Here is an 18,260-nt window from a genome sequence, read left to right as displayed (position 1 = left end):
GAAACTGTGAAACATTAAAAAATTATAATCCTTTTTTTGCTCTTTCTTGTTATTTCTTCCAAATTTTCAGGGTTTCGCGTGTCAATGGAATCTAATTTAAAAAATTTCCAGACACCCCCTCAAAACTAATCCAGAAAAATGACAGAGGAGGAGGATCCATACGCACTTTCTTCATCGGAATCTGAAGATGAAGCCCCAAAAAAGCCAATCAAGATTGAGGGAAGAAGCGGTGATTTGAAGCAGTTGGTGAGTGAAATAACTGTCAGAAAATAAAGGAAGTTTGCATTATATATTATATATTATATATTAGATTCAGATAATTTGAGAGAAATTTTTATGAAGTAGTGAAACTGCAAGAATTTTAGTTTCGGTTTCAAATTAAGACCAAATTTTTAAAAATGTCTAAAATTTAATTGAAATTTTCAAGCACATTTTCATATAGCTGTAACTTTTCTTTTTTCAATTTTTCTCATTAGAGCGTTCTTGCCACACTATATACAAACTAGTCGTATTGGATAAAAGAACAGCACTTGAATTGGATAAATAGCGAAAAACGGCTGCTCTGTCAAGTGACCAAAAAACACAATGGGATCTAAAGATCTATTTAAACGTACTTGAAACGTTCCAAATTTGTACCCGGGAAGATGTTTATATTGGGATACTGTCAAAGAACAAACCAAAGAAAAGGAGAGGTGCGATCAAATTTGCATAAAAATCGTCGAAACTTAAAAAGACTTTGAAACGGTAAATTTTCCAAACTCATATTAGCAATATTCCAAATTTATCATGGGATTAGATAATTAAACAACTTTAAAACGCTGCATGAAACACGCTTTTTCAAGTAACAACAAATTTTTATTGGTTCTGTGAGTTATTAAATTTACATTTTTTAGACAAATTTGCTGTTAATTTTGTAAAACTGTTATCATTTCCAAGATAACTCCCTTCATTTCTAAAATTTTGATCTTTACTGTATCCGTGTAATTTGAAAAAAATCCCGTTTTAAAATTATCTAAAAATTCAACACAGGTATAATCTATGAATTTTCTAGATAATACGAGAAAAAAATTACCGTTTCATGAAATTATTTTTGTCGGAAAACAATGAGGTATTCATTATTCCATTTAAAGTTTATGTCACATGTTTCAATATATTTTCAAAAAGTTAAAAAAAATTAATTTCAAGTTCGTTGGACAAATTATAAGGAGACACTGTTTTTATTTAAAAAATGTATTTTTTAGAGAGAAGCGCTCAGCGACCAAACAGTAAGTTGGAAACCACAATCTCACAAATTTCTTCCCACTTCTTCAAAAAATGCTTTACCATCGCATTTTCCTATTAGTACTGCACCCCAATCCTCACATTTCAAAAAAAAAGGTCCCAAAGTAATGAAAAGCTTCTCAGCTTTTCCTATTTTTCTCCAATTTTACCGCACTTCTACAGCTTGTTTCATCACTTCTCCCACCTTTTCCAATCACGTTAACAGCTGCTTATGACACCCAATTTTCTAAAAAAAAAATAAATTGACAAAACAAATAAACCAATTATTTCAGAAATCGGCACTTTTCGAAAACAAGGGTCCCGTCAAAGATGAGGCACGAGAAGAGGAATTGGCAGCTTTGAAAGCCGGAAATCAGGAGTTGAAGAAAATGAAAAAGGTTCGTTCTATGCACTGACGTATTATAAACTGGTACTTAATATGGGCACAGTAAAACAGATAAACTTTTTCACCAAAATATTTTTTTCTGATTTATAAGAAATTCATCCAAATTTTTAAAGATGGTATGGATCGACGACGAAAGCACTTTTCCGTGTTTTGAACACGACTTATATAGAATAGTTGAAACATTGAATTTTTTTTCAAAAAAAAAACGCACTTCTCGAATTACATTAGTTGGTTACAAAGTAAAAGTGATTTTAAGCATTGTTTGGGAAGCGGGCGAAATATTAAAAAAAGATTTTTAACTGAAGTATGAAAACTAGTTGAAACATAACATTTTTTCTTAATTTAATTTTACCAATTGAGAAATTTCAAGAAAATCCAAGCAACCGTCTCGAAATATGACATTTCTCATATCTCGACTATCAATAAAAAGCAAAAAAAAAAAATCAATACTTCAGGACTTCGAAACCGGCGCCGTGCATAACATTGAAAACGAGGACGATGAAACCAAAATTGCTCGCCTTGAAGAACGTCAGAAGCTAACGGAAATTGGCCAGGAGAAATTCTCAAAGTTCAAGACAAAGTTTGAGAATATCGATTCGACGATGGATGAGGATTTAGAGCAGAAGCTGAAAAGAATGCAGAAGGAGCAAATTGGAGGAGTTGGAAAAGAGACTTTGGCTAGTGCCAAGGAGAGGTGCGGTTTTTATGTTTGTTACAATCGAAAATCTGACATTTAGGTCGCAAAACCTTTAAAAAAACAATCATAGCCTTGATTAAAAATCTTTTTTTTTTTCAAAATGTTTTCTAAATTTTTACTTTACAAATTTCCACTGTTTCAACATGATATTAAAAATTCGAATTTTTTTCAATTTACAATCTGAACACTTTTCGATTTTCCGACACTGCTTAAATGACCCCATTACTAAAACTTTTTGCTTATAAAAAAATAAATCGCAATTCTTACTAGAAATAAATAACTATTTTATAAAGTAACAAAACAATTATTTAAATTAATTTAAACTTTAAAAATTCCGCAGTTTTGTCAACTCCATAAATAGTAAAATTTGTAATATTGTTAATCCATGTTTTTTTTTTCGGAACCAAATCTCTATTTTCATTGCAAGATTACCGTGATCATGTCTCATAAAAATTGACTGAGAATGAGAAAAAATCAAATGATTTTTAAGGTTTTTGTTTCAAAAAGCAAACTTTAGACTATAAAAATGGTTTTTTAAACGTTTTTGCGAGATTATTTTCTTATTAAAAACAATTTGAATTTTTTGTAAATTTTTCACTGTTCTACAATGTTTATTTAACAAATTAGCCTGACCCGAAAGCGTTATCAATTTTTCGAACACATTTTTAAAAGCAAAGTTCAAAAAATACATATTTGGCCAGACGCAGATGAAAAGCTTTCTGAAAATTAAATTTAGAAGTATGAAAAAAAGATAACATTTATCGAAATTCTGCAACTTTTTTTTCAAATTGAGCAGTTTCAAATAGTTGTTATGTTTTAAGTTTTTCTCACCATGTAATGATCCTTTTGCAATTGACGAATAAAATAGTCGAATAAAATAAAAGCCATATATATTTTTAATGAAAAACAAACTACATATTTCACAAAAAATTAAAATTCAAACAATTTTCCAGATTCGAAAAAGGTGAAAGTGACATTGTCGTAGAAAAAACCGCTGTGGACATTGAGCGAAGTGCGGATTTGTCAAAAATGAAAGCAGCATTCCAGGAGGTGAAGCAGGAAGAGAAGAAGAACTGTTGCATCTGTGATAAAGTTGTATATCCAGTAGAAAAAGTGCTTGCCAACAAGAATTTATACCATATTCAATGCTTCAAGTGCTGCAAGTGCGCCAAGAAATTGACGTGGGTCATTTTTTTGAAATAAAACTATTGTAGAACGGAAAAATTTGAAAAATATATGTTTCATGTAGTTTTTAAATTTGCGAAAAAAATACTTTTCAATGTTCCATCGTGATAATCAAATTAAAAATAAAATTCCAAACTAAAAATGAAAATCTCCATGAAAAAAAATAAAAATAATTTTTCAGACTTTATTAGAAAGTATTTTTGAGCCGAAGCATCTACATTTGCATTTAAAAAAAGTTTCACTTAATGTTTTTTACTGTTTCAGAACATCTTTAATATAATTTCTAAATTTATAACGGAGATTTCCTTATCTTTTTATGTTAAAAAGTATTGAAATTATTACAATTCTGTATTCTGACTTTTCCACATGTTCTCAATTATTCATATTTCAGGCCAACGAATTTCAACTCTCACGAGGGCAAACTTTTGTGTAAAGTCCACATGTTGGAAGTGTTCCATCCGGAAATTGCACACACAATGGATCCACAGAATACGGAAGGTATGACAATTTTGATTAAAAAAACACAGAGCAATTTTGTTTGGTTTTGTAGGAAATAATATAGAGGTGTTTAAACAGAAAATTAATATGATTTGTAGAAATTTTATTTCAGTCGCCATTTTAACTTGCCATAATAATTGCCATAACATAGATATGGTTAATTATATATTTTTTTATATTTTCTGAAACAGAAAATTTTGGTAAAAACAATTTTTTTTGAGATTAAACAAATTTTAACGAGTGGGTGATTTGAAACTGTTTCATAAAGTTTTTGAAATTTATCAAAAAATTGTTGCAAAATTTTTTCCAGATCCATTTCAATTAAAAAAAATCCAGTTCCTACTAAACAAACTGATTTTTAAACAGAAAAATAAAATAAAAACTTGTAAATTTCCGTACAAAACAGAGAAAACCCTGAGATTTTTTTTCAAAATAATCAGAATCTAAGCTATCAGGCAAACAAAATTTTACTCGCCGCAACAAGCGAAAAAACACAGCTCTCATATTTCATGCCTGTAGGCAGGCAGGTAGTCATTTCTGTGCCTACCTCAAAAATATCAATAAATTGTGTCAAACAGTTTTCAACACTTATTTCCGAAAGTTCAGCAATTTTTATGCATTTAAAAAAATTTACTGTTTCACACACCTCATGAATATAAAATGTTTTAATGTTAAATTGCTGCTATCCGCTTTAACAATGAATATTTCCAGAAGACGAGCACGCTGCCTCTGACGAGGAAGAATTCGCAGTTTCCAGTAAGCCAAAGCAGCTTCAAGGTGTTGTCAAATGTGAGTTTTTATCCCTCGACTTCCAATTTTAAATTCAAAAATCCGAAATCCACTTCCATATTCGGGTCATTCGTAATCAATTGGTATGATCAATTCTCTCATTATTATTATTATTATTATGCAAAGCGACAGGTGTTGAATCAGGATAAAACTGGGGTGTGAGATGGCGAGAGAGAGAAAGAGTAGGGAGACGCAGAGAAATAGATGATTATCAAAATGAAAAAGTTGAGAATAAATGGTGAAGACAATGCTAAAAAAGTTTAAAAATAGATTTTGAAACAGTAAAACTTTATTTAACCACGATACAAAATCTTACATTAGATAATTTTTTTACTAACTGGGAAATGCGAAAAATTTTCATAATTTTGTAAAGAAAATGAAGAGACGGTCCCATCATTCAACTTACTATTTTTCATTTTATATGAAAACACTGAAACAGCCGAAAAACGTATAGTTACAGCTAGAGTATATATTCTTCTAACGTTGGGATTTTGTAAGAATTGAATGTTATTAAAATGTACCAATAAACTTCAACGTTAAAACAGTTAAAAAAATCTTAAACTAATGTTCAATTTTCACTGTTTCAGGACCTATATATAATTTCAATATGATTGACCGGTCTATTATGATTGATAAATATAACACATTATAATCTGAGAATGTATATCGATAGAAAGTTAATAAATAATTCTATCCATAGTTAAATAATTTTTATTCAATTCGAAAATCGGATCCGTAGATCGAAGCTACAGTAGTCCTTTAAAGATTTACTCTAGTTTTGGCTATATTTTTTCGCGTCAAATATGTTCCGAAATATGTATTTTCAGAAATTTGTGTTCTAGCAAGAAAACAAATAATGTAGCAACAAAAAGAACAATAAATGTTGATCTTGAAACAGTGAGAAAATTATTTCAATGAATTTTATATTTCCACTTTTTCAAGGACTTTGTATAGTTTCCGCTTTTACTAGGGGAAGAAATAAAGTGCACGATTTATGAATTCAATAGCTTCCGTTTTATGTGTTTTTTCTTTGAAAACTCAGCAGTTAATTTTCTTTATTTACGGTTTCGATGAGTCTTTACACAATACTTGAATAATTTCTAAATCAGTTCACTTTTCAAAGCCAAAACTTAAACTGGAAACATCAGTACTTGAGCCACCTTGAATTTCATTTGTCATCACGACTTTAATGAAAAACAGTTAAATAAATGAGAATTCATGGAGAAGATGAAACATGCTAGAATTTTTTGAAGTTAGATAAAATAACTATTACTGTCGACAGTCGGACGTTGCATAAATTGAAGCCGATTGGGAGCAGCACTTGGAATCCTGGATCCTAGGCACGCATCGCAATCGTTTTTTAATCCTTTCTTTTAATTGAGAAAACATAATGATATGACAACAGAAAACAACGCAAATATATTTTGAGCTTGAAAAATAGATTCAACAAATTTTGTTATCTCACTGTTTCATGAACTGTTCATAGTTACCACAAATTTAAAAGAAAATAATTGACAATAAAATTACCGATTAGTTTTAAAATAAGTTTCTCTTTAAACTTTTAATTTGAAACATTAGTTTTTGAACCATCTGAGAATTTTAAATTTTCAAAAAAGTTTTCCACTGGATTAGTAACGGGTTTGAACTGTAAATTTGAATATTTTGCTTTTTTGTTCTTGAATTCCACAAGTTTAGTTGTTTTCTAAGAATGTTTGAATTTCATTTTTTCAAGATTTTGTGACCTTACTTATCAAATTTGAAAAAAAAACACGGGAAACTTATGACAAATAGGAAATGTGTGAAAATTGTTGAGAATTCCAAAAATAAAGTAGTGATAAATATCAATAGATTTCGAACCTCAAAATGAAAAAAAAAACGTCGTTATAAAGTTTCATAGGTTTACTGTTTCAAGAATTCTATATAATCAGTTCATACTTGTATATCAAGTAGCATATATCTAGTATATCAGTTTTCCCAAATTCGGTTGTTTCTCAATTCGGTTTCACAAAGTCCACAGTTTCGATAAGTTAATAAAAACTTCCCATTAATTCGTAAAATAGTTCGATATGAGAACAATAATTTAAATATTTTGCAACTTCAACTTGGAATCCATTATTTCATTTAAATTTTTTTAATATCATGGTTTAAGTCATTTGAAAAACTCAACTGAGTCTCATAAACATTAAAATTAGTCCGTTTTCTTAAGTTAATAAAAAGTTTAGTGACTGAAAAATCATGAAGAAGTCGAAACATACTAGAATTGTTAAAGGATATTTAAAAAATACTCTAATATGACAACAGAACACAACATCAATAAATGTTCAACTTAAAACAGAGGAAATTATTTCCACAAATCTTAAATTTTAAAACAATTATGATAATTTTAACATTGGTAGGACACAAAGTAACGTATTTTTGTAATTCTACTGTTTCAATGTCTTCATGTATTTGGTATCATTATGAGAAAAACATTGACAATGTAGCGTTAGCAATAATTATTCTTCCATCATATCATCCACACTTTGAAAGCGATTTTATTTACATATTTAATCCAAATAACGGACATTTAAGCATAAAGTCACAGCACCGTAGGAGTGCTGCTAGGCGGTGTAGTAGAAATTGCTTGAGGAACGTATTACCTTTATTCTATGAATATTAAAACACCAAATTTTATCAGAAACGATATAAGCATGATGAAACAGGGTACTTGTGTATTACATGCCCTCATTTTTCAAATTAAATTAAATTTTCCCTAATTCCTCCAATTAAATAAAACGTGATATGCATTTTTCCTCATTAGGCTTAGAAAATGTTATATCCTAAGCCCAAAAATACAAAAGTGTGGTTCGCGTTTTTATTTCCCATAACTTAAAAAATTACCATTAAAATGAGGGCATGTAATTCACAAGTACCTGAAACAGTAATGGGGTTGTTCAAGTAATGTAGCAAAATGTATTTAAATACATTTGTGACGTCACAAATGTATTTAAATACATGTTTTTATATACTTGAATAAGGTTGTGACGTAATTTTTCTACACTTTTTAATTTTCCGATACTACTTGAATAACCCCATAAGGATTAAAAAAAACAAGGATTAAAGTTTTCTACTGATTTACCATGTTTTTATGTTTCTGAACTTGATTTCATCACACTTCCAGCAGTTACTAGAAATGTCTTTCAGGTTGTATTTAAAGAGTTGTCAAAACTCTCAAACAATCATGAATTAAAAACTAGCAAGTTTTTCAAAAAAGCAACTTTTCAACAAACAAAATATTGATAACAAATTGTTGTCATACCACATCTGTAAATATGTAGTTCGAGCGGCTGACATCTTGCGGGCTAATTTTTTGATTTTTTTTTTGAAACGCCTTCAACTCAAAGAGTTAAGCTCAACGGAAATATTGAGAAAAGATCGTCAAAAATTGTGAAAACTGGTAAACAGAAAAAATTTGCAAATCATCAATTTTTCTGAAAAACTAATACTGTTCCATGGTTTCTAGAAATTTTTTTGCTAAAACCTTACCCATTGTCTTTCAATTATAGACAATAGACAAGCATCTTTCTCAACTTTCTCCTATTATTCACTTTGAATCCTAAATGTTTATAATAACAATAATAATAGTGTCCTCCTCCTCCTCCTTCCTCTCCACTGTTTCCCAGTTTCCTCTTCAACCGGAGAATGTATATTTGTCTGCGTCTCCACCTCGACGCGTGCTCTCTCCCCACACTCCGCCTAATTCCGTTGCGCTCTTGCGCTTGCGCGGGGGACGGCGGAGACGGGCGTTCGCCGGCGGTTCATTCTAGGCAGTTCACACCACATCATACTTATATCATCTATACGATCTATTGACTTGCCACCAATCGCCGCGATCCCGAAATTCCAATCCCTCAACTGGACACTAGCCAAAGAGAGAATAGAGAGAATTCATTATAATAAGAGAAATGGTTACAGCCGGCGGCGGTGGTGTTCATGACGAGTTGGCTCAGCTCAAGAGTCTCAGAGAAAAGAAGGGAGATTTTGAGTCGTCGTGCAAGGAAGTCGACAATGTTGAGAAGAAAACTCAGGTGGGTACAGTATTTTTTACCGATTCAAAAATTCTAAAAAGCTTTACACAAAATTTCAGAGCGATGCATTGTTCTTTTTCACGGAGTAACATTTTTTATTTAAATTTCACTAATTTAAAAGCTGAACAAACATTAATGAACATTAATTGTAGAGGTAATTATCAAAACATGATGAAACAGTCAAAATTTTTTACAAAGATCCTAATTTTTATAGTGTTTCACAATTGATATTTTTCTGTCGAATCTTTATTTAGTTTAATAATCCGTGAAAACTCCGTGAAAACTTGCTAATTGATTGTTTCTTTAAAAGCGGTTAAATTATTAACTAAATTAACCGTTTGTTTCGTAAGAAAAAAATTAATTTCGAGACAATTTTAACTGTTTCCGAATTTGTTATTTTCTATCATATTGACAAAACAAAAAAACATATTCAAAACGTCCTATGGTACTCGAAAGAATACCCTAAATTTTAAAAAAATAATTATACAAACGTAGTGAAACAGCAGATTAATTTTCCATTAATATACAACAAAAGTTTGTTTTTAATTGAAATTTCAGATTTTAAGTAAATCGTCTTTATTTCCCTATCACAACACTAAAGAATTTTCAAGTAAACTATATAAACGTAGTAAAACAGCAGAAATATTTTTAGCATTTTTCATTCTCATTCTACATTTTTATCAAAGCACATATTTTTGACGGAAACTATATGAACTTGGTGAAACAGTAGAAATTGGAAAAAAAAATAGTGTTTCACAACTTTTATGAAAGTTTTGATTTTGTTTTCTAAATTAAAAATATCTTTGAGCTATGATAAAAATTGATACAATCACTTGTGTTTCAACTGCAATCATGTTAATTACGGAATCCGTGAGCTATTTGAAAATTGAAATTATTAGTTCAGTACTCTACGTTGTATTGAAGTACAAAATTCAACATAAAATTATATCAACAAGTTGAAACAGTTCTTACATTTTTTGAAAATTGTCGACTTTTTTTTTACATTACCCATGTAATTTTTAAATCAAATTTAAAATTATTCGTATTACCTTAGTAATGGGATTATTTTTGTTTACGTGATTGTCAGTTGAAAAATTGATTTTTTAATGGTGACAGGGATCTGTTTCGTTAAGTTACTAAAATAAGAACCAATTCCTCCAACTTGGTTAATTCATTTGAGTTTCGAGCAATAAATTATTAGTGATTGTAAGTAAAATTATTTCAAAATTTTTCTACATGTATACACTACATGTTCACGAGCATAAAGTTAAAAATAGAAAACGTTAAGTTTTGAAAAGATCAAGTTGCTAAATTTTTAATGGAATTAAATGAAGATGGTGAAACTGTAGAAAATTTTTAAAAATTTTTTTGCTGTTTCACAATTAAAAAAAATAATTCAGGCAAAATTTCAATTGTTAGTCGCTCTTATTGTTTATTGTATTACTATTTTTATCGACTCAATCACCGATTTAGAAATTTAAATTCAAGTTTTCAAACTATGTATAATTTTGTTTAAAGGTCTTTTTGAATTTTTTAACTTGCAATAAAAGCTGCCATGGAAATTATCTTTTAGCAATATGCACACTTTTAACAAGGTAGGCAGGCGTTTTCGTACCTACACTGCAGATCATATATATTAATTCCGCCAATAAAAGATCTTGAAATTAAAAAAAAACTACTAATTTCAAGACATAATTGAAAAATTTAGATTATTAGCCAGTACTCTACGTTGTATCAGAAAACACTTTTTTTTAACGTTCTTATGTGAACATTTAGAAACAGTGGATTTTTTTTTCAAAATTTTTACAAATTTTCAAACTTTAAATGCGTTTTTTGTGAAGTTTCATTTCAAGAAATTCAAATTAGAGTTATGGCTACAAATGTTTAGATTCTGATTTCCTTAAACCAACTTTCAGAATATGTCAAAATTTTACCCAAAAATTAATTTCGCCGCCAGGCTCATAGTATTATTCATTGGTCCAATAAACCAAGAGTCACCTTTTAAATTCAATAGAAATTGGGTATCTAACAACTATAGTCAGTCATAGTAATGTTTATATTGTCATCCATATACACAAATGACTAATGTTTGACACCCCCGGCACCGCCATGTGGTAACGGATGGGGGGTCTCTGGATAGGTGTATTCTATTACTTTCGGGGGTATTCAAGTGAAGAGAACCCCGTCAGCACCTGAAAAATAAGAAAACAAATTGAAACAGTGGAATTTTTTAATTTGAACTTTTGAAATAAGTTGGAATCAAACTTGGATTATTTGGGTTTTATACAATAAAATAGAGATCGTATCCGTACTAGTACTTAATTTTTAAGAAAAACATTTCTAAAAATTCAGAAACAGTTAATTTTTTTTAAACGTAAATTTCACTGTATCACTGGGTTTTTATTAGAAACTTTTAGTTTTTATTAAAATGATTAGATTGTTGAAATAGTACTTTGAAATTTTTATGAATTTTAACTAATTTTATGAAACAGCAAAAAAATGTTTAAACTTTTCTAAGCAACGTTACATACATTAGGCTCAGGAACAAGCCAATTTCACAGTATAAAACCTTTTGAAAACAGTCCAAATTTTAAAACTAAATTTTCAATGTTTAATGATTTTTAGCAGATTTTAAATAAGATTTTTTTTAATATTTTAGTTAACAAGTCTCTGTTTTTACAAATTTTTACAACTAGTAACATATTTTTTGTGCAAAAAAATATATACAAGTTTCGAAACAGCAATTGTTTTCTAAACTATACTATTTCAATTTCTCGATTTTCAGATCGAAAAGGACCTATTGGCAGCAGGAAAAGTGAAGGCAAACGCTGAAAAGTTTATTTCGGGAGCCGCCCTCGAGAATAGTGATGACGAGAGTGAAAGTGCTGATCGTGATCCAAATATTATCAGAGGAAGCAAGAAAGCGGAAAAAGTTGAGCTTAACTTTGAAAATGTTGGAGATATTAAGAATAAATGGAAGGAGGGAAATGTGGAGACAGCTGAAGCCAAAGAAGCTGCAGAGAGAAAGGAATTGGAAGCGTTGAAGGTTAGTTGGTATTCGTTTAAAAATTATTATAATTAACTTAAATTGTACTGAAACAGTACGTTTTTCAAGTAAGAAACGTTTGTTTGAAGAATTTCAAATTTTTTTTAAAAATTCTACAGTTTCACGTTTTGCATATAAACATCCAGAAAACAATTTTCCCGCTCACTCATCAAGATTTTTCTCCCGACAAACCAACAATTTTCAGCGAAACTCGGTAGCTGTCGTGTGCAGGTTTGATTGAAAAAACAAAAAATTTACTGTTTCATATGGTTGATTTGAAATTCTTCAAAACAACGGTGTATTCTTTTGGATGTAGGCTTATGTTTAAAAATTACATTCTGATTTTTGTTCTGAATTTGAGGTTCCCACACTTTTTCTATTTTAGAGCGATCGGTTTAGTAAATTTTGTGAAAACTTCATTTTTCAAAAAATTAACTTTTCAAAAAATATTAATATTTAATATTAAATATAATGTTTCAGTTTCTTGACAAATGTTCTTACAAATTTCCTAAAAGTTGATTAAACGGGAGCACTTTTTTGAAAAAGAAACCATTTTCAGGGTGGAGTCTCAGTGAAAGACCGTTTCAAGGAGCGTGGCGACAACGATGAGCAAGTCGTCGAGCGAAGCTGGAATAAGGATGAGCTCAGCACTTCAGGTTGGTTTTTGAGATTTTTGAGAGTTTTGGACATTCAAATTCAACAAAAATATAACTGCAAAAACAATAATTAAAATTTTGGTATACTTTTTTGTTTACTTTGAAACAGCAAAAAATGTGCTTCAAACTCCAGGAACAATTTTTAAAGTACTCTGTCATGAATTTGAAACAATTATTTTTTTTCAATTCTCAAAACCTTAAAACTTCTCCACCACCATCGTCTGCGTCTTCCACTTGTGAATTTCGTACTTTTTTCTTGTAAACTCCACCAAAAAAAACCATATATTTCAAGTGATCCCAGACGATGGCGGTGATGCGATACAAGCACTTTTGAAGTGTGTTCGAAAGACGTATATCACTACAAAAACCTGGAAACCTCAAACATCAAAAGGTTTCCTTTTTTGAATTGATAGGGGGTTTCAACAAAAAGTAACAAAAAAAAATTTGCCAGCGCGGGTGGATCAAACCAACAAGCTTCAAATTTATTCCACAGAACGCGTGAGTGTTACCGACAGCGCCACGGTAGCAGTGGAAACTTAAAGAAGCTTTTTATTCATAAGATTTTGTTGAAACCCCTCACTCATTGAAGCTCCCTCACATAAAAATTCCAAATTCCAGCCGCCGCCGAAGCCCGCAAGTCATTCATGGCAGGAAGTGCCTATGACGCAGCGAATCCCGTGGAAAAAACAGTCAAGGATCTAGATGATCTGAAATTCGGTCAACTCAAAGGATTCAAGGATAAATTCGAGAAAGGAGAGGAAGGAGTTGAGGTACAAAAGACTCAAGTTGACCTGGGAGAAGGTGTCCAACTTGGAAATATCAAGGCAACATTCGAAAAGGGAAATGCTGTTGATGAATCTGAAATGACTGCAGAAGAGAGAGCTGAACTCAAGAAACGAGAGATTGAAGCCGAGTTTCAGAGATATAAGTTGGCGAGGAAAAGTGCTAAAGCTCAGGAGGAGGTTGTGGGAGAGGAGGAGGCGAATAAGGGATATAATCCATTGGATGTTGAAGTTAAGGTAAAATAACTTTTTTTTTATCACATTGTACTAAATCCACTTAAATTCATTTTAACTTGGAGTTTACATGAAACAGTAATTTTAAGAAAATTTTGAAAAATAAATTTTTTAATGCACAAACAGTGCTCACCGGTCAATTATTTTTCCAAAACTGCCAAAAAATTAAAACAAAAAGGCCAATACATAATTACTCTCAAAATTTGGTGACTCGTTTTGAAAACTTGGTGAAACAGGACTTTTTCAATTTTACTTTTCAGTTATTCGATTTTTTATGAAACGGGCTTTTCAACTTCTGACTCTGTGCACACCAACCAATAAGAATTAAGGGGGCGTGACCAACCTCTCTGATTGGTCGAATGTTCTTTCTTTTTTTTTGTTTTATTCGAAAATTTCCGTTATGTGTTGGTAGAAATTTTTAGCGTTTTAAAATGGTGTGAAAGATAAGATTTGTTTATTTTAAATTTTTATTTATTTTTTCTAAAACTATTTTGATAATAATATGTACTAAAAAACAATCAAAAAAATTTTACAAAAAATTCCACTGTTTCAAATTCTCGTTAAATTTTTGTAGAATTTTTAAAATTTACTCACTGAAGTCACTCACAATGGGTTTTTTAAATTCTAAAGTTCTAGAATTCAGAATTTAAAAAAATTCAAAAGAAATCCTGGAATTAAACAAAAAAAGGGAAAAAAAGAAAGAAAACATACACAAAAATAGAGAAAATAAATTCTAAGAAAAACCCAAAAGTGGTACAATCCAAAAAAAAAGTGAAAACACAAAATTTTCGTATCCTTCTCTTATTCACTAGAATTGACCAGAAACTAATATAAACAAAAACAAGAATCAAAAAAATTTACAAAATTCCAATGTTTCAAGTTCTCGACAAATACTTTGTTGAATTTTTCGGAAGTTATTTTGCTCATTTGACTAAACATAAATATTTCCAGATGGCCGGAAAAGCTCGTGAAAAGTTCCGTCAAATCGATGCATCCGGTGCTTCTCCAGTACTTCCACAACAATCCAAAAAGTCCACAGAACCAAGTAAATGGGATAAAAAAGATGATAAACCGGTGGCAGAGGTAATAAATCGAAGAAATACTGATGAGCAGGAGCCAGAAGAGGAAGAAGATGACGCTTTTGATGTAAAGAATTTGATGAATAAATTCAAAAATATCGGAGATTCTGGAAATCAAAAAACTCAAAATACTGAGCATCGTGCCGAGTTGGAAGCATTGAAATGTGCAGCCAAGGACTTTAAGGCAAAGTTTGAAAATGCTGGAGAAGCAGATGCAGATGCAGCTGTTGTTGAGGCAAAGAGGCAACAAATGGAAGAAGAATTCGAGGCCATGAAACGTTAGTTTTTTAGTTGAAACGGAGGAAAAATATTGGTTTTTTTTAATAAGGAAATGATAAAGCGCACTGATTTAACAATTCATAAACTCTTTCATAGATTCCTGAATCATTTCAAAGAAAGATAATAAATAAGTTTCTCGAAATGTCATCTTACACTACTATTAAAATTTTTGATCAATTTTTGTGTCCATTGTGAAACAGTAAAAAAATTATGAACTTAACTTACGAGATTGATCTTTTTTTCAGTTAAACAGTTTTTTCCTAAAACTTCAATTAAATTCTGAATTTATCAGAAAGAAAAACATTGTACAAGAAAATTTATTCTAACACTGTATCGCAACTGTGAAACAGTATCATTCTCTGAAAAAAAAAGTTCCAGCTCAATTTTCAAGATAAGTCAGTTAATTCTACAGAAAAAAAATCTTCCGTTTCACGGTCACCAATTAAAAGCTATGAATATTTCATTTTTGATAACAACTTCACCGTTTTTTTTAATTTTTAATTTGAATTTCCAGGAGAACGAGAAGAAGCTCAAAAGCGTCTTGAAGAGGAACGTCTCGCTGAGGCTTCAGCTTCTCAAGGAAATGAAGCTCGTGATGAGGACGTGGCAATTAAAGCAGAGCACGCGTCGAAAATGGCTGCAAAATGGGAAAAGATTCAACAAAAGGAGGCGAAGAAGGCCGAGAAAGGAAAGATGCCAGAGAAGAAAACGGGAAATGGGGTTAGTTGAGAATTTTTGGTTATTTTTGGGATGGTGTATGGTCTTTGGGGAATTGATTAGATTTGGAGAAAATGTTGAAGTTATGAGGTTGAAACAGGGATAATATTGTGGAGATTCAAGAATTTCCTTTTTTTTTGAAAATTAATAAGAAAGTTGGGAAATCGAACGTTAGAAACAATCAGGATGTGGCGCGCTGAACACTTTTTTTAAAAATAAATAATCTACTCCTAACGATCGCTCAAACAATACGAAAGAGACTGATGGGTTTCATGAAAATATTGAAACAATATTTTTTTCGCCAGAGATTTCTATTTTTGAAAAGTTAAAAAAAGAGTAAAAGATTTGCAAATATCGGTTATTTTTGAAATTCATTTCATGATATATATATCGACAAACTACTAATAACCGGAAACATAATTGCAATCCTTTAATAACGTAACGAAACAGTTGATTTTTTTAACTGTTGAAATTTCGTCTAACAGTAGCTTGAAGAATCTTGTTATGAAATGATAGTAGTTTTTGAAATGGTAATTTGAGATACGATATCTAAAGATTTTAATACAAAACTTTCAGAGATCAGTTTCTAATGTTTTTTTAACTGATTTTAAGTAATTAAAACAACATATTGAAGCGATATATTTTTTAACTTGAATGTTCTTAACTGAAACTCTATTCTTGAAGCTACAAAATGATAATTCCTGGGACTTTCATAACTATTATTCGAAATTTATAGCTCTGCAAAAGTTAATGATTCCAGTTTATTGTGGATAGTTAATATTCAAGTGAAACTGGGTTAATCCTTTGAAAGAATATTTGAGAAAATAGTGAAAAAAGTTTTTACCCACTGGCCAGTTTGAAATCAGATTTTTGCAATTTCAATGAAAATGAATTTTCAACATTCACAGAAGGAAGCAGTATTATAACAAAAAAGTGAAAAAGTGCAAGATTATTTAATGAACAGTCGAAACTGTAATTTTTTAAAATTGCCACAAAATGATGAAGGTGGTGTTTTAGTATTTTAATTTGGAAATTATAGCTCCTCAACAAAATTATGATTCTCTTGAAAAAATAAAAATAATGTTTTAAAATAAAACTTGATCATTTGAAAATGTTAGAAACAGAGAAGTTTTACTCCCATTTCAGTTTCAAATAAATTTTCAACAACAATGTTCCAAAAAAATCCCTGTTTCACCTAAAACTCAAAACATTGCCCGCCTAATCCACACTGCTTCTTTGTCAACTTTCATGTATTGGTGGTGGTTTCTTATCATTTTTTATCATTTTCAGGCTCAATGATACATTGGATATCCATTATTATTCCTCCCTTCTTCCCACAATTTTCCTACCCGTATTTAAATGTGTCTGTGTCAAATTTGATGTTTTCGACTTTATTTTTTTCCATTTTTTTTGGTGAATTTTTGATAAATTTTTGAAAAAAAGCGACATTTTTAGAAAACAAAAAGAAACAAAATTTGCTGTGCCAAGAATCTAACACATTTTTTTATTTGAATTCTCTCTCTCTCCTAACACTTCTCCATCTAACTTGATATTTTGCCAACTAAAACCTCTCTAACTGTGTGGCTTTTCATACTAAACCCAAAATTTCAGAGATTCTGCCTCCCGCCACCCGATAAATGCTCATTGTGCACCAAGAATGTGTATCGTGCAGAGCAATTTCAGTGCTTTGGGTTACTGTATCACGTGAATTGTTTCAGGTGTATTGATTGTAAGCAGGCGTTGAGGTGAGCTAAACTAAATCCAGTTGAAAGAACGTTGGACGAATTTCAGTTTTACTTAGAACGAGATTTTGAAACAGAAAATTTTTATTTATTTGGGGAATGTGTTGAATTACGGGGTGTCTTACTTGAATAATATTGAGAACCGTTAAAATATAATTTTCGATGAGAATTTTTAACAAGTTTTCAAAAAAGTTAAATGTTAAATTCTCAAAAAAATTTTAAACTAACATTTTGCTTTTCAAACGCGCGAAAATATATAATTTTGAAGGATAAAATGACTTCATCAAAAAATTCTAGTTGTCGACCCGACATAAAATGACAGAAACATAGAAACATTTTAGCTAAAAAAAATGTATCCACTGCACAAACTTTGGATGAAATTTCAGTTTTACTTAAAACAAAATTTTGAAACAGAACAGTTTTTCCTAAAACTTTAAAATTTTTATTCTCAGAGTAGAAAAGGCTCATCGATGCCAACAATCTGGAGATCTTTACTGTCGTGTTCACTTCAAATTAATGGAAGAGAACCGAAGCCGGAAAATGCTCAGTTTGGAAGAAAATAATAATAATAATGAAATGGAAACTGCTCAGGTGGAGGAAGAAGAAGTCTCTGATATTTAATTTTTTTAACTGATTTAATCATTTGCTCCGCTCTGCTCAAAATCACAAAATTGTCACAATACTTTCAATTCAGTTGCCATTTATTTATGCATTTTCTGGTAAATTTAATTTCAATAAATAAATGTAATGTTTTTTTTTAATGTTCAGTGTGAAAAATATGTGGAATTTCAAACTTTATTTTCAGCTTTCCAGCAATAATATT

The 18,260-nt window shown here is 30.4% G+C and overlaps 1 protein-coding gene and 101 non-coding genes across 107 annotated transcripts; 51 read left to right on the top strand and 51 right to left on the bottom strand.

Moving 5' to 3' along the window:
* Positions 1 to 111: 111 nt before the first annotated feature.
* tag-273 (LIM zinc-binding domain-containing protein) lies at positions 112 to 18,191 on the top strand (the record flags this gene model as incomplete). 6 transcript variants are annotated; one of them, NM_001307071.3, is made up of 15 exons in its annotated part: positions 139 to 246; positions 1,242 to 1,265; positions 1,554 to 1,658; positions 2,122 to 2,360; positions 3,317 to 3,544; positions 3,940 to 4,046; positions 4,758 to 4,835; positions 8,790 to 8,902; positions 11,688 to 11,948; positions 12,508 to 12,604; positions 13,223 to 13,623; positions 14,572 to 14,977; positions 15,493 to 15,698; positions 17,307 to 17,440; positions 17,890 to 18,058. In NM_001307071.3, 15 exons carry the CDS (start codon positions 139 to 141, stop codon positions 18,056 to 18,058), a joined length of 2,676 nt encoding a protein of 891 aa, NP_001294000.1. The 6 variants fall into 6 exon arrangements, with proteins under 6 accessions (NP_001023517.2, NP_001294000.1, NP_001294001.1 ...); NM_001307072.3 differs by lacking the exon at positions 1,242 to 1,265; NM_001268884.3 differs by lacking the exons at positions 1,242 to 1,265; positions 17,307 to 17,440; positions 17,890 to 18,058 and adding exons at positions 12,897 to 12,995; positions 16,986 to 16,994.
* 21ur-4220 lies at positions 286 to 306 on the bottom strand. Its single transcript, NR_059741.1, has one exon.
* 21ur-10580 lies at positions 414 to 434 on the top strand. Its single transcript, NR_059740.1, has one exon.
* On the bottom strand, positions 678 to 698 carry 21ur-9027. The gene has a single exon (NR_059739.1).
* 21ur-12535 lies at positions 764 to 784 on the bottom strand. Its single transcript, NR_059738.1, has one exon.
* 21ur-13477 lies at positions 1,117 to 1,137 on the top strand. The gene has a single exon (NR_059737.1).
* 21ur-9659 lies at positions 1,120 to 1,140 on the top strand. The gene has a single exon (NR_059736.1).
* On the top strand, positions 1,186 to 1,206 carry 21ur-2498. Its single transcript, NR_059735.1, has one exon.
* Positions 1,187 to 1,207, top strand: 21ur-7599. The gene has a single exon (NR_059734.1).
* 21ur-6364 lies at positions 1,191 to 1,211 on the top strand. The gene has a single exon (NR_059733.1).
* 21ur-3942 lies at positions 1,652 to 1,672 on the bottom strand. The gene has a single exon (NR_059732.1).
* On the bottom strand, positions 1,781 to 1,801 carry 21ur-7487. Its single transcript, NR_059731.1, has one exon.
* Positions 1,784 to 1,804, bottom strand: 21ur-9293. The gene has a single exon (NR_059730.1).
* 21ur-907 lies at positions 1,870 to 1,890 on the bottom strand. Its single transcript, NR_059729.1, has one exon.
* On the bottom strand, positions 1,927 to 1,947 carry 21ur-4464. The gene has a single exon (NR_059728.1).
* Positions 2,543 to 2,563, top strand: 21ur-4554. The gene has a single exon (NR_059727.1).
* 21ur-3358 lies at positions 2,746 to 2,766 on the top strand. Its single transcript, NR_059726.1, has one exon.
* Positions 3,006 to 3,026, top strand: 21ur-14507. The gene has a single exon (NR_059725.1).
* On the top strand, positions 3,007 to 3,027 carry 21ur-1515. The gene has a single exon (NR_059724.1).
* 21ur-2062 lies at positions 3,202 to 3,222 on the top strand. The gene has a single exon (NR_059723.1).
* On the top strand, positions 3,205 to 3,225 carry 21ur-13361. The gene has a single exon (NR_059722.1).
* 21ur-7256 lies at positions 3,644 to 3,664 on the top strand. The gene has a single exon (NR_059721.1).
* Positions 3,647 to 3,667, top strand: 21ur-600. The gene has a single exon (NR_059720.1).
* 21ur-5625 lies at positions 4,056 to 4,076 on the bottom strand. Its single transcript, NR_059719.1, has one exon.
* On the bottom strand, positions 4,059 to 4,079 carry 21ur-7117. The gene has a single exon (NR_059718.1).
* 21ur-2238 lies at positions 4,171 to 4,191 on the bottom strand. The gene has a single exon (NR_059717.1).
* Positions 4,347 to 4,367, top strand: 21ur-13761. The gene has a single exon (NR_059716.1).
* Positions 4,348 to 4,368, top strand: 21ur-13793. The gene has a single exon (NR_059715.1).
* 21ur-1196 lies at positions 4,727 to 4,747 on the top strand. The gene has a single exon (NR_059714.1).
* On the bottom strand, positions 5,208 to 5,228 carry 21ur-3125. The gene has a single exon (NR_059713.1).
* 21ur-8523 lies at positions 5,315 to 5,335 on the bottom strand. The gene has a single exon (NR_059712.1).
* Positions 5,460 to 5,480, top strand: 21ur-5690. The gene has a single exon (NR_059711.1).
* On the bottom strand, positions 5,668 to 5,688 carry 21ur-6208. The gene has a single exon (NR_059710.1).
* 21ur-9995 lies at positions 5,669 to 5,689 on the bottom strand. Its single transcript, NR_059709.1, has one exon.
* Positions 5,815 to 5,835, top strand: 21ur-3746. Its single transcript, NR_059708.1, has one exon.
* On the top strand, positions 5,818 to 5,838 carry 21ur-8496. Its single transcript, NR_059707.1, has one exon.
* 21ur-8443 lies at positions 5,945 to 5,965 on the top strand. The gene has a single exon (NR_059706.1).
* Positions 6,004 to 6,024, bottom strand: 21ur-1668. The gene has a single exon (NR_059705.1).
* Positions 6,345 to 6,365, bottom strand: 21ur-6112. Its single transcript, NR_059704.1, has one exon.
* On the top strand, positions 6,347 to 6,367 carry 21ur-6559. Its single transcript, NR_059703.1, has one exon.
* 21ur-13269 lies at positions 6,348 to 6,368 on the top strand. The gene has a single exon (NR_059702.1).
* Positions 6,783 to 6,803, top strand: 21ur-9701. The gene has a single exon (NR_059701.1).
* On the top strand, positions 6,896 to 6,916 carry 21ur-5778. Its single transcript, NR_059700.1, has one exon.
* Positions 7,075 to 7,095, top strand: 21ur-9071. The gene has a single exon (NR_059699.1).
* 21ur-6479 lies at positions 7,104 to 7,124 on the bottom strand. The gene has a single exon (NR_059698.1).
* On the top strand, positions 7,307 to 7,327 carry 21ur-12905. The gene has a single exon (NR_059697.1).
* On the top strand, positions 7,308 to 7,328 carry 21ur-3708. The gene has a single exon (NR_059696.1).
* 21ur-6679 lies at positions 7,470 to 7,490 on the bottom strand. Its single transcript, NR_059695.1, has one exon.
* On the bottom strand, positions 7,691 to 7,711 carry 21ur-7869. The gene has a single exon (NR_059694.1).
* On the top strand, positions 7,990 to 8,010 carry 21ur-1115. Its single transcript, NR_059693.1, has one exon.
* On the top strand, positions 8,365 to 8,385 carry 21ur-14707. Its single transcript, NR_059692.1, has one exon.
* Y57G11A.225 lies at positions 8,500 to 8,624 on the bottom strand. The gene has a single exon (NR_059691.1). It is a non-coding gene; the product is annotated as an Unclassified non-coding RNA Y57G11A.225 (non-coding RNA).
* On the top strand, positions 8,967 to 8,987 carry 21ur-10101. The gene has a single exon (NR_059690.1).
* 21ur-1675 lies at positions 9,017 to 9,037 on the bottom strand. The gene has a single exon (NR_059689.1).
* Positions 9,162 to 9,182, top strand: 21ur-8595. Its single transcript, NR_059688.1, has one exon.
* Positions 9,339 to 9,359, bottom strand: 21ur-5227. The gene has a single exon (NR_059687.1).
* Positions 9,340 to 9,360, bottom strand: 21ur-14299. The gene has a single exon (NR_059686.1).
* Positions 9,471 to 9,491, bottom strand: 21ur-11791. Its single transcript, NR_059685.1, has one exon.
* Positions 9,474 to 9,494, bottom strand: 21ur-5450. The gene has a single exon (NR_059684.1).
* Positions 9,562 to 9,582, bottom strand: 21ur-4819. Its single transcript, NR_059683.1, has one exon.
* 21ur-1793 lies at positions 9,800 to 9,820 on the bottom strand. Its single transcript, NR_059682.1, has one exon.
* On the top strand, positions 10,069 to 10,089 carry 21ur-4272. The gene has a single exon (NR_059681.1).
* 21ur-5764 lies at positions 10,070 to 10,090 on the top strand. Its single transcript, NR_059680.1, has one exon.
* On the bottom strand, positions 10,181 to 10,201 carry 21ur-5828. Its single transcript, NR_059679.1, has one exon.
* Positions 10,319 to 10,339, top strand: 21ur-11716. Its single transcript, NR_059678.1, has one exon.
* On the top strand, positions 10,322 to 10,342 carry 21ur-9471. Its single transcript, NR_059677.1, has one exon.
* Positions 10,616 to 10,636, bottom strand: 21ur-4748. Its single transcript, NR_059676.1, has one exon.
* On the bottom strand, positions 11,056 to 11,076 carry 21ur-15110. Its single transcript, NR_059675.1, has one exon.
* Positions 11,193 to 11,213, bottom strand: 21ur-6444. Its single transcript, NR_059674.1, has one exon.
* Positions 11,327 to 11,347, bottom strand: 21ur-9428. The gene has a single exon (NR_059673.1).
* On the top strand, positions 11,332 to 11,352 carry 21ur-6082. The gene has a single exon (NR_059672.1).
* 21ur-5511 lies at positions 11,335 to 11,355 on the top strand. The gene has a single exon (NR_059671.1).
* On the top strand, positions 11,336 to 11,356 carry 21ur-15338. The gene has a single exon (NR_059670.1).
* 21ur-12571 lies at positions 11,419 to 11,439 on the bottom strand. The gene has a single exon (NR_059669.1).
* 21ur-12443 lies at positions 11,577 to 11,597 on the bottom strand. Its single transcript, NR_059668.1, has one exon.
* Positions 12,111 to 12,131, top strand: 21ur-1968. The gene has a single exon (NR_059667.1).
* Positions 12,251 to 12,271, top strand: 21ur-5142. Its single transcript, NR_059666.1, has one exon.
* Positions 12,468 to 12,488, top strand: 21ur-8141. The gene has a single exon (NR_059665.1).
* Y57G11A.226 lies at positions 12,504 to 13,250 on the bottom strand. The gene is made up of 2 exons (NR_131642.1): positions 13,203 to 13,250; positions 12,504 to 12,575 (listed from the first exon to the last, which is right to left on the bottom strand). It is a non-coding gene; the product is annotated as an Unclassified non-coding RNA Y57G11A.226 (non-coding RNA).
* 21ur-6349 lies at positions 13,633 to 13,653 on the bottom strand. The gene has a single exon (NR_059664.1).
* Positions 13,790 to 13,810, bottom strand: 21ur-6950. The gene has a single exon (NR_059663.1).
* On the top strand, positions 14,211 to 14,231 carry 21ur-2719. The gene has a single exon (NR_059662.1).
* 21ur-11601 lies at positions 14,215 to 14,235 on the top strand. The gene has a single exon (NR_059661.1).
* On the top strand, positions 14,536 to 14,556 carry 21ur-2494. Its single transcript, NR_059660.1, has one exon.
* On the top strand, positions 14,538 to 14,558 carry 21ur-7528. The gene has a single exon (NR_059659.1).
* Positions 14,539 to 14,559, top strand: 21ur-7736. The gene has a single exon (NR_059658.1).
* 21ur-346 lies at positions 15,112 to 15,132 on the bottom strand. The gene has a single exon (NR_059657.1).
* Positions 15,261 to 15,281, bottom strand: 21ur-10637. Its single transcript, NR_059656.1, has one exon.
* 21ur-12533 lies at positions 15,449 to 15,469 on the top strand. Its single transcript, NR_059655.1, has one exon.
* Positions 15,730 to 15,750, bottom strand: 21ur-6765. The gene has a single exon (NR_059654.1).
* On the bottom strand, positions 15,920 to 15,940 carry 21ur-5000. The gene has a single exon (NR_059653.1).
* On the bottom strand, positions 15,921 to 15,941 carry 21ur-8425. The gene has a single exon (NR_059652.1).
* 21ur-3114 lies at positions 16,079 to 16,099 on the bottom strand. Its single transcript, NR_059651.1, has one exon.
* Positions 16,082 to 16,102, bottom strand: 21ur-10142. Its single transcript, NR_059650.1, has one exon.
* On the bottom strand, positions 16,264 to 16,284 carry 21ur-2671. Its single transcript, NR_059649.1, has one exon.
* On the bottom strand, positions 16,600 to 16,620 carry 21ur-2437. The gene has a single exon (NR_059648.1).
* Positions 16,603 to 16,623, bottom strand: 21ur-14691. Its single transcript, NR_059647.1, has one exon.
* On the top strand, positions 16,928 to 16,948 carry 21ur-5327. The gene has a single exon (NR_059646.1).
* On the top strand, positions 17,437 to 17,457 carry 21ur-10685. Its single transcript, NR_059645.1, has one exon.
* Positions 17,448 to 17,468, bottom strand: 21ur-8300. The gene has a single exon (NR_059644.1).
* Positions 17,700 to 17,720, bottom strand: 21ur-9869. Its single transcript, NR_059643.1, has one exon.
* 21ur-9748 lies at positions 17,785 to 17,805 on the bottom strand. Its single transcript, NR_059642.1, has one exon.
* Positions 18,192 to 18,260: the final 69 nt, after the last annotated feature.

Source organism: Caenorhabditis elegans, chromosome IV, assembly GCF_000002985.6.
Source record: "Caenorhabditis elegans chromosome IV".
Taxonomy (NCBI): Eukaryota; Metazoa; Nematoda; class Chromadorea; order Rhabditida; family Rhabditidae; genus Caenorhabditis; species Caenorhabditis elegans.
Note: the sequence above shows the minus strand (reverse complement) of the source record. Positions and strands in the feature narration are given on the sequence as shown.